Consider the following 11,511-nt stretch of genomic DNA (forward strand, 5'->3'; position numbering starts at 1 on the left):
GAGAGAGAGAGAGAGTACAGTTTATTCTGATTTATTATTATATTTTTATATGTATTTTTTATTTATTTGCTTTTTATACTATTTTGCTGTTTACTATTGTTTTTAAATATATGCAGGTTCTTTTTAATGTAAACTTTATAAATGCTTTGGCAATACATTTTAACCTTTGTTATGCCAATAAAGCAATAATTGAATTAAACTGAACTCAATTGAGTTTAATTGAATTGAATTTAACTGAATTTAATTGAATTAAGCCAAATTAAATTGAATTGAGTTGTGTTGTTGAGATTAGTTGAGTTAAATTATATTGAATGGGATTGTGTGGAATTGAATTGAATTGAATTGAGTTGAGTTCAAACGAATTGAATTGACTTAAACTGAATTGAGCTGAATTAAACTTAATTGAATTGAATTGAGTTGTGTTGTGATGTTGAGTTAAACTGAATTGTATTGAATGGAATTGTGTTGATTTGAATTGAATTGAACTAAACTGAATTGAGCTGAATTAAACTGAATTGAGTGGAATTGAGTTGTGTTGTTGAGTTGTGATGTGTTGTGTTTTGTTGAGTTAAGTTAAGTTGAATTGAGTTTAATTGAATTGAGTTGAGTTGAATTGAACTGGGCGATGCAGTGGCGCATTAGGTAGTGCTGTCACCTCACAGCAAGGAGGTCGCTGGGTCGCTGGTTTAAGCCTCTGCGTTTCTGTGTGGAGTTTGCATGTTCTACCTGCGTTTGCGTGGGTTTCCTCTGGGTGCTCCGGTTTAAAGACATGCGGTACAGGTGAATTGGGTAGGCTAAATTGTCCATAGTGTATGAGTGTGTGTAACAGCCCGGTTGGAGAAATAAAGGATTAAACTCATGCACTGATGTTGCACTGTCCTCCTTTGTGCCTTTATTGTTGCATTTGCCGTCCTTAAAGACTGTACAACACCGTAAGAGCTAAGAACAGATGAATAAACACAAATAGAAAAAATGTAATGAATAATAATTCACATAATAAGACAAAACAATAAACTTAGTGACAATATTATAAAGTATCTTCAAATATATGACTAATTTTACGATAAAATAGCAATTTAAATTATTAGCAAGCCAACAGATGCATCAAATTTTAGCAATATGTATAAAAATGTCCTCATCTACCTTGTTCTCCCTTCCAACCAGGTGTTCAAACAATAAAGATGAACAGAACAAAAAACAAACTCAAATATGCATTAAATCTCTCTTAAATCAGTCCTTAAATGTAACATTAGCTCCGTGCTTTCTCTGTGCAAGCGATCGCTCTCTCCCTCGTGCTAGGCGCGCTTCTCCGATCTCCCTGCTTCCGTGATCTGCGCGCGCTCGCGCACCTGACCACTTCCGGCAAGCCGCGCGTCAAAATAAGGGCCTCTATAGGCTAAATAACTTAGTGCAAAGCGGAGTTCAAATAAATAACAAAAACACAACAACTTTTAAAGAAATAGAGAAGTAATTAAAAGCAGCATAAATAATTAACACTGAAACCTAACTTAAATAACTTGGGGTTATTTACACTCCCACCAATCATGAGTGATTATGAATTTTAACCTTTTAATCACGAATGATTTTAAATGAATTATAATTACTACTACTATAACCATTTAAGACTATGTAAACAACACTAAAACATATATTACTATGAACTGTTTACTCAAAGGATATGTCAGTATGTTCAGGCTGCCTCCATCAGCAGGACCAACTTCTGCACTGGACGTTCCACCACAGATGGTTTATGTGGACGTTTACCATCCTTCCCCAGATTTCTGTCTCCGAACTGTATTTTCACTCTTCTCACCAATCCGTCCTTGTCAGTGACTGCCTCAATAATCCTTGCCAAGCGCCACTCATTCCTAGGCAGATCCACTGCCCTCTCCAAGACAATATCTCCTACTTGCATGTTCCTTCTTGGTGTATGCCAGCACTGTCTTGTTGTGATGTTAGACACATACTCCTTATGCCAACGTCCCCAGAATTGTTCCGCTAAGTATTGGACATGCCGCCATCTCTTACGGGCATACACATCTTCCCTGACAAATTTGCCAGGAGGTGGTAGGGCTTGAGTAGGTTTTAGAGTGAGGAGGTGATTAGGGGTTAGAGGTTCAGGGCTACTTGGGTCAGTTAGACTATCAACCGTGAGCGGACGACTGTTTACAATGGACATGGCCTCGTAAAAGAACGTTCGCAGAGAAGAGTCATCGAGCCTTCCAGATGACTGTGACAGGGTGGAGCGAAGAACACTTCTGACAGTTCTAATCTGTCTTTCCCAAACTCTGCCAGTGTGGCTTGAATGAGGTGCATTAAAAACAAAGTCACACTGTTTTTCCGCTAAGAATGTTACCAGACGGTTGGTGTCAATCTCCTCCATAGCTTTGGTGAGCTCATTCCTGGCTCCAATGAAATTACTGCCTTGATCACACCTTATATGATGGACTGCTCCTCTGATAGCGATGAAACAACGCAGGCCATTGATAAAGGCATCTGTGGACATGTCATCCAGCATCTCAATATGGATGGCTCTGCAACAGAAACAGGTAAAGAGAAGTCCATACCTCTTGTTTGACTTGCGACCTTTGCTGGTGATGAATGGACCGAAAACATCCATCCCGCTGTATGTGAATGGAGGGGATGGCTCTATGCGCTCTGAGGGTAAGTTAGCCATTTTTTGCTCTTCCGTAGGTCCACGTAATTTGCGACATCTCACACATTGTCGTACAAAGGAAGCTACAGTCCTGTTAACTCCCGTAATCCAGAATCCTCTTGATCTGATTTCATTTATAGTCATTCCCTTTCCTTGATGAGCCATCTTCTCATGACAATCAGCAATCAGGAGTTTTGTAAGTTGGTGCTCCTTCGGAAGTATCACTGGATACTTGACAGCATTAGGGATAGATGCCTCACAAAGTCTCCCTCCCACCTTCAGCAATCCATCTTGGTCGACAAAGGTGTCAAGATTGTATAGTCTGTTGCTGCGAGGTAGTCGTTTGCCCTTACGGAGTAAAGTTATCTCCTCTGCATATGTCTGCTTCTGTAAGTCCTTGATTATGATACACTGTGCATCGTTCCGTTCCGCCAATGTACTGTGATTATGTGACTTGTCTTTCCTGACACGACGTATTAAACGTGCAACAGCTTGGATAGCTTTGGACCATGAGGACAACTTGGTGAGACGGTCTGACAAACATGAATACTGTACAGTTTGCGTGTTGAGTGACTGAACCTTCTTGACTTCAGGGTCGCCAATTGGAAGCTGCTTGCTGATTTCCATAGGTGCAGGTATTTGCTTTTCCCATAAAACTTTAGGTCCTCTAAACCAGTTGGAAGTGACAAGATTGTTGACACTTAGACCACGCGATGCGTAATCGGCTGGATTTTCATCTGAGCAAATGTACCGCCACTGTTGAGGAGTTGTGGTGCGGTGAATCCTTTGTACTCTATTTGCCACAAACGTGTGGAAACGGCGGGCTTCATTGTTTATGTAGCCTAACACCACTTGTGAGTCAGTCCAGAAAAACGCTTCTGCATCTGCCAGGTTCATTTCCTCCTTCAACATGTCATTCACTGCAACTGACACCACTGCGGCAGCCAATTCTAGCCGAGGAATTGTTGTGATCTTGAGTGGGGCCACTCTAGATTTTGCCATGAGCAACGAACAACTGATGTCACCTTGCTCGTTCTCGAGTCTGAGATATGAACACTGACCATATCCACTCATGCTGGCGTCTGAGAAGTGGTGAATCTCTCTCCTTATGATTCTCCCAAAGCCAGAAGGCACAATACAACGAGGCACTTCAATCTTTTCTAGGTTAACTAGATCTGCCTTCCAGTGTTCCCATGCTGATTGTAGATCAGCGGGTAAGTTATCATCCCAACCCATACCACTTCGGCACATTTCTTGCAGAATGGTCTTTCCTTTGAGTACAAAGGGGGCAAGAAAGCCTAAGGGATCAAACAATGAGGCCACTATAGACAGTATCCCTCTACGGGTTGCTGGTTGGTCCTTAACAGTGATACGGAATTTGAAATTGTCTTGTTCCAGACTCCAGTAAATGCCCAAAGCTCTTTCCAAAGGCTGATCAGTGAGAGCAAGATCGACAGCTGTAACATCTACCGCACACTCTGAGGGTGGTATTGTCTTCAAGACTTCCTTGTCATTAGACACAAACTTGTGAAGCCTTAAGCTTCCCAGTGCACAAAGCTGACGAGCTTCTTCAGCCAATTTGATGGCCTTCTCTGTGCTTTCAATGCTGGAAACTCCATCATCCATGTAGAAATCTTGCATAATAAATTGCGAGCCCAGAGGATACAGACGTTCACCTTCTCTTGCAAGATGCTTCAGCCCATAGTTAGCGCATCCAGGGGACGATGAGGCTCCAAACAAATGCACTGTCATGCGGAAGGTTTGAGGCTGTGAATTGAAATCTCCATTTCTCCACCATAGAAATCGTAAATAATCACGATCCGCATGGTCTACATGAAATTGGTGGAACATTTTCTCCACGTCACACATTAGGGCTACAGGGTACTGTCTGAACCTCAAAAGGATGCCAGTTAAGCTGTTCATCAGATCTGGGCCAGTTAGAAGATGGTCGTTCAAGCTAGTTCCCTTGTATCTGGCTGAACAGTCAAAAACTATACGCAATTTCCCTGGCTTTTTCGAGTGGTACACTCCGTGATGTGGTATGTACCACCTTTCTCCTTCTCGTCCTTCCTCAAACACCTGTTCTGCATTACCCTTCTCTATTACTTCCTCCATGAATGTTACATAATGCTCTCTGTACTCCTGATCTCTCATTAATCTCCTCTTCAAATGTTGAAGTCTTATGACAGCTAGAGGTTTGTTATCTGGAAGATATGGTCTTTTCCTGAATGGCAGGGGCATTTCCAGATGACTATCCTTGTTCAATCTGATATTCTCTTCCAGCTTTCTCAGAAACATGATGTCCTCCTGAGACGTCACTTTTGTGTGCCCTTCTGTGTCCTTGAAATCAGATTCCAGCACTTTTATCACATCTGTGGGAGTTACTGCAGGTATTTCCTTGATAGACACTCTATGACACATGGCAGCACTGCTTTGGGGCTCAAAATGTGTAAAGTAAGGACCTATAATGCTCCACCCGAGGTCCGTGCGAACAGCATATGGTTCATTCTCCGTTCCAAGAATTACTTCTCGGGGCGCTAGCGCTCTGGAACAATTGTATCCTATCAATAGTCCAACCTCACAATTTTGAAGTGGGGGAATTTTGTCTGCTAGAGTGGCTAGATGTTTCCAATGACTTGCAGTCTCCATTGTAGGGATGTGTGCGTGATCCACAGGAATGCATTCTTTGGTGTATGCAGGGGGTAGATCTATAATCAGTGAGGAATTGAAACCTCTAACTCGAAGACCAGAAATCCTTTCACTTGACATCAAGGAGTCCTTTCCAACCAAAGTAGTGAGTTTAAGCGTCACGGGACAGGAGTCAACTTTAAGACTTTTGCATACTGCACATTCAATAAAGACTGAATCGCTTTGTGTGTCTAACAGAGCATAGACGAGCTTCTCAGAAACTGGGTCTTTATGTGTGGACAACCACACTGGCACAATCATAGAGGTGTTAACAGGCGTGCATCCAGATTCTACACTCAATGACATGGTCGCAACTCCTTCATGGGCATTTTCTGGGCTCTGAGCAGAAAAAGACCTCACCTTTCTATTGCAGCTGTCGTCATGTAGGCAGGTAGGGTGTCTTCCCTTACAGGTGTTGCAGCAATGTCGGGAGCGGCAGTCCTTGGCACTGTGACCCAGCCTCAAACATCCATAGCACAATCTTGTATCCTTTACGAACTGTCTACGTTCTTCAAGAGACCTTGCAGAGAATTTAGAACATTCATGAATTTGATGTTCACCATTTTGACAGAACAGACATGGCTTATTGACCTTTCCAGTGGGCTTAGAATTATCATGCTGTGTGACAGTCTTTGTATGGAAGACATTAGCTTTAGGTTTACTGACCTTGAAATAAATTTTCTCTTTGTTAGGTTCTGAAACATGAAGGGCATGAAAGGATGTGACTGGATTACAGGCAACTTCAGCTTCAACAGACATGAAATGGGCGAATTCTTGAAAAGTTGGAAAATCTTGAGTTTCACTCAACGTTTGTGTGGTTTGACGATTCCAGCGGGCAGCCGCCCAATCAGGGAGTTTGCTTACAAGTTTCCTATTCTCTTCGCAATCATTCAATATTTCTAGTCCCTTTACATGTGGCATTGCATCCTTACATGAGTTCAAGAAATCAGAGAAATTTCGAAGTCCTACCGAGTCCTTGGATTGAATTTTAGGCCAGCATGCAAGTTTCTCTCTGAATGCTCGTTGTATGATGAATGGCTGTCCGTAGCGATCTAGAAGCCTCTTCCACGCGTCCTTGTAAGCCTCCTCATCATTTCTGTAAAAGATACCATCTAGCACTTTCAGAGCAGGCCCAGTAACGTACTTCTTCAGGTAGTATAACTTGTCTCCTGAAGAGATATGCCTTTTATCAATGAGTGATTGAAATGAAGCCTTCCACTCTATGAAGTGAATGGGGTCACCACTGAAAACTGTGGGCTCTGGCATAGGAAGTCTGTTTAGTGTTATGCTATCTTGGACAGCCTGCGCTAATTGAGACACATCAGCGTTGGGACTCTGTGATGAAATGTTAGGCGTTGGATTAACGGAGGATAAGTATACTGGTTTATGCGTGGGAGGGCTTACAGGTTGCTGCAGCCCTTCATCTTGATTAACAGTGTCAACAGTTTCTTCCTTGTCATACACCTCCAGTCTTGCTCTAGCTGCTCTTACCTCCTTCATCGCTTGGAGCCTTTCAAACTCGCCTTTTTGAGCCTCAAGTTCTTTTCTTTGCTTCTCTTCTAGAAGTCGTAATTTTTCTCTTTGCTCCCTTTCTTCTATTACAGTAGCATATTCTGCTTCCTTAGCTGCTAGCTCTGCTGCTGCCTCTATGCGTTTAGCCATTAGTATAGAATTCAGAGAGGGTTGACTTATAGGTGTACTGGATTTGGAGCTGATGCGTGAAACAGTAGAACCATAAACAGAGCGAGCGTAGTCTCGTTCAAGCAGCTCACGTAAATGCCCCTTTACGGTTTCATTGTCAAAGCCTCCATCTACCCCTGAGATCCTCTCATATGCAATTTTTACGATATCCTTTGTAACAGCATCACAAGCATCAATTTTCCTTCTCATATCAGTGGGTGGAGTTACATTACTTCTAACCTTTATGTATGCATTCATCACACTGTCCTTTTCCTTTTCCAATGAGTCTATGAGTGTTGCTAATTCACTCTCAGAAATGTCTAATTTCAACTGACTTCTTGCTTTCCGAGCCTCCGCCTTCCATTTTTCATATGCATGCATAAGCTTTCTTTCTGCTTTATGAGACTCCTCCCTTTGATATGCAAGCATCCTGTCTGTCTGAGTTCGTTCACGGGTAGAGCGACGTACATTTGTGTCTAATTCTTCAGATTGAGCTTCTACTTCTTCATCAACTTCTTTGTTTTGAACATTATCAATTTGTTCGTTTACTTTTGCAGGAGTGCACAAATTGGAACCGTGATCCGTCATCATTTACATCAGCAAATAATGTCAGTGGGTGCAAGCTCTTACTGTAACAGCCCGGTTGGAGAAATAAAGGATTAAACTCATGCACTGATGTTGCACTGTCCTCCTTTGTGCCTTTATTGTTGCATTTGCCGTCCTTAAAGACTGTACAACACCGTAAGAGCTAAGAACAGATGAATAAACACAAATAGAAAAAATGTAATGAATAATAATTCACATAATAAGACAAAACAATAAACTTAGTGACAATATTATAAAGTATCTTCAAATATATGACTAATTTTACGATAAAATAGCAATTTAAATTATTAGCAAGCCAACAGATGCATCAAATTTTAGCAATATGTATAAAAATGTCCTCATCTACCTTGTTCTCCCTTCCAACCAGGTGTTCAAACAATAAAGATGAACAGAACAAAAAACAAACTCAAATATGCATTAAATCTCTCTTAAATCAGTCCTTAAATGTAACATTAGCTCCGTGCTTTCTCTGTGCAAGCGATCGCTCTCTCCCTCGTGCTAGGCGCGCTTCTCCGATCTCCCTGCTTCCGTGATCTGCGCGCGCTCGCGCACCTGACCACTTCCGGCAAGCCGCGCGTCAAAATAAGGGCCTCTATAGGCTAAATAACTTAGTGCAAAGCGGAGTTCAAATAAATAACAAAAACACAACAACTTTTAAAGAAATAGAGAAGTAATTAAAAGCAGCATAAATAATTAACACTGAAACCTAACTTAAATAACTTGGGGTTATTTACAGTGTGTGTGTGAATGAGTGTGTGTGGATGGATGTTTCCCAGTGATGGGTTGCGGCCGCAAGGGCATTCGCTGCGTAAAAATACGTGCTGGATAAGTTGGCGGTTCATTCCGCTGTGGCGACCCCGGATTAATAAAGAGACTAAGCTGACAACAAAATGAATGAATGAAGGAATTGAATTGAATTGAATTGAATTGAATTGAATTGAATTGAATTGAATTGAATTGAATTGAATTGAATTGAGTTGAGTTGAGTTGAGTTGAGTTGTATTGAATTGAATTGAATAGAGGTAAATTAAATTGAATTAAGTTGAAATGAATTGAGTTGAACTTAATAGTATTGAGTTGAATTGACTTGTAATGAATTGTGTGTGTGTGGTGTGTGTGTGTGTGTGTGTGTGTGTGTGTGTGTGTGTGTGTGTGTCTATGCATCCGTGTGTGTGTAAGTGTGTGTGTGTGTCTATGCGTCCGTGTGTGTGAGTGTGTGTGTGCACTACTGAGGGGAGAAAGCAAATCCTCAATGCACTCAGTAGAGAGAGAGAGAGAGAGAGAGAGAAAGAGTGAGTGTGTTTGTGTGCGCGTGCGTGTGTGTGTGCATGTGCGTGTATATGAGGGAAGAGAGCCCACTGCACTCAGTAGACAGAGTGAGAGAGATAGAGTCTGTGCGTGTGTGTGTGTGCACTACTGAGGGGTATTAGGAGTCCATTGTGCGAGTGCAGAGGCAGAAGCAGAGGGAGGATCAGAGAAGCACATCTGTTCAACAAGAACCACAGCAGAAACACACAGAAAACAGCCACAAGTGACAGTGAAGGTAAGCCGTCCTGCTTCTTTCTCTTTTATCCTTGCATTAACTTCTCTTTGCACTAAGCTTGCTGTGTTTGAAGACTTTAAGCTATCGGCTGAGAATAGATTATCCTTTTTCTTCTTTTTTTTTTATTGAACAAATTTAGCGTTTATGTATTTCATTACATTTATGTATTAATTTAAGGGTAATTCTTCAACTACGGGCACTTTTATGTCCTTTGATCATATATCCAAAAATATATATATATAATTTTGATCAAATTCCTCTTTCTTTGTCAAACTAACTATAAAATCTACTTTAAAAAAATACTACCTTTCTATTATATATTTTTGTCCCACTTTATATTAAGTGCCCTTAACTAATATGTACTTACACAGGAGTTAATAGTTTGTTACAATGTACTTATTGTGTAAATGCATGTATTTATTGAGTACTCATACTTAATTAAATACCGGTATGTAAATACATCTGTAATTAACTTCTGTATTACATTTGTAAATACACTGTTGACCATCCCTTACACCTTAACCCACCCTTAAACCTACCCATGCCACCAAACCTGTCCATAACCAAACCCCTATACCAACTCAAAAGCACCACAAGTGTTCTCAAATACATTATGAACACAGTAAGTACATTGTATTTATTTTTTAATTCAAGTACATAGTAGTTAAGGACACTTAATATAACGTGGGACCTATATTTTTCATGTTATTCAACCTCCTTTTAGGTGTAAAATCACTGTTTTTACCTTGTCGCACACCCAGAGTTTTAAACTTCAACAGTGAAAATAACATTTTAAGATATTATTTATCTGGTGTCTATTAATATAGCTTAATGAAGCACTAGTGAAATAATTTAAATATTTTATAGTTATTAATGTGACACTGTTATCAATATTATTTTTTACACAAAACATAGCTGTCGCACAGTATCAGTGTCATTTCCAGCACAACACTGTAATGTCGCTTTAAAAAGTTTGTGTGAGATTATTTAGGTGGTTTCTATGAAAATGAAGAGTGCCATCTGAAAACATCTTCAAGATGGAGGGAATTTACATTTTTATCAACAACACTTGAAGAAAAATCAAGGTAAATATTGCTTGATAAGGAAATACATTTATTCTACGTCATTTCCAAACATGCTGTACCTTCAGAAATGTTTTTAAAAATCAAACAAAATTAGGGTAAATAAGAGTGTTTGTATACATTGAAGGGTAATATCAACTCAAAGCTTATCAGTGAAGCTATTTTTCATTACTTCTCAATAAACTGTATAAATTTAATAAATGTAACTGTATAATGTAATTTCCATCAGCACACACATTTTTAAAGAATATTTAAAATTTCTCATCACACGTTAAATGTATATTCACAATGTGTAAGTTCATGCTCTATTTAATATACAAATTCAGTTTATTTCTAATAAGCTCTTAACCAAATTAATATTAAAGTTTAGAGTGTGACAGGTGTACAATACAGCAGACAACTAATTTATTTCCTTGACAAATCTATAATTATTATATATAATGTGGAAAGATTGGTTAAACTAGATACATAATTGATCTTAGACAATGTTTGACTGCCATGATTTCTGTCAGCCATATCACCCTGCAGCTCAAGACCGGTTACTCACTGAAGCTAAGCAGGGCTGAGCCTGGTCAGTACCTGGATGGGAGAACACTAGGGAACACTAGGTTGCTGTTGGAAGTGGTGTTAGTGAGGCCAGCAGGGGGCGCTCAACCTGTGGTCTGTGTGAGTCTTAATGCCCCAGTAAAAGTGAAGGGGACACTATACTGTCAGTGGGCGCCGTCTTTCGGATGAGACGTTAAACCGAGGTCCTGACTCTCTGTGGTCATTAAAAATCCCATGGCACTTCTCGTAAAGAGTAGGGGTGTAACCCCGATGTCCTAGCCAAAGTCCCTCTATCGGCCCTTACGATCATGGCCTCCCAATCATCTCATCCATCGAATTGGCTCTATCACTGTCTCTCCACTCCACCAATAGCTGGTGTGTGGTGAGCGCACTGGCGCTGTTGTCCTGTGGCAGCCGTCGCATCATCCAAGTGGATGCTGCACACTGGTGGTGGTGTGGAGAGACCCCCCCCCCCCCCCCCCCCTCCACCCTCATGATTGTGAAACGCTTTGGGTGTATGGCCATACACAATAAATGCACTATATAAATACACATTACATTACTTTCATTTTGAAATAAGCTGTATATTTAGATGTGGTGGAATTGACATTTGTTCAGTTCACGATGTGAAAAAAAAAGTTTCTCTTCTTATCTAAGTTTGTCCTCTTACAGATCTTAAAACTAGACAAATTGTTTAAACTTATGAGGCT

The 11,511-nt window shown here is 40.5% G+C and overlaps 2 protein-coding genes across 7 annotated transcripts in view; one reads left to right on the plus strand and one right to left on the minus strand.

Moving 5' to 3' along the window:
* Positions 1–864: 864 nt before the first annotated feature.
* Positions 865–8,156, minus strand: LOC101883804 (uncharacterized). 5 transcript variants are annotated; one of them, XM_073922284.1, is made up of 4 exons: positions 7,977–8,156; positions 7,655–7,772; positions 6,314–6,440; positions 865–5,864 (listed from the first exon to the last, which is right to left on the minus strand). In XM_073922284.1, exon 4 carries the CDS (start codon positions 5,648–5,650, stop codon positions 1,691–1,693), a length of 3,960 nt encoding a protein of 1,319 aa, XP_073778385.1. In that variant the 5' UTR covers positions 5,651–5,864; positions 6,314–6,440; positions 7,655–7,772; positions 7,977–8,156; the 3' UTR covers positions 865–1,690. The 5 variants fall into 5 exon arrangements, 3 of the variants coding, with proteins under 3 accessions (XP_073778385.1, XP_073778384.1, XP_005157388.1); XM_073922283.1 differs by having other exon boundaries at positions 6,011–6,440; XR_012389996.1 differs by having other exon boundaries at positions 865–939; positions 1,144–7,772.
* An 808-nt stretch (positions 8,157–8,964) lies between these two features.
* The window catches only part of mmp17b (matrix metallopeptidase 17b), a 31,309-nt gene continuing 28,762 nt past the window's right edge, over positions 8,965–11,511 (plus strand). The window contains exon 1 of one of the 2 annotated variants that reach the window (NM_001365503.1): positions 8,965–9,173. The gene's annotated coding sequence lies outside the window, so the exon portion shown is untranslated. The remainder of the gene's footprint in view (positions 9,174–11,511) is intronic. The other variant, NM_001365502.1, reaches the window with a different exon arrangement.

This window comes from Danio rerio, chromosome 14 (genome assembly GCF_049306965.1).
Source record: "Danio rerio strain Tuebingen ecotype United States chromosome 14, GRCz12tu, whole genome shotgun sequence".
Classification (NCBI taxonomy): Eukaryota; Metazoa; Chordata; class Actinopteri; order Cypriniformes; family Danionidae; genus Danio; species Danio rerio.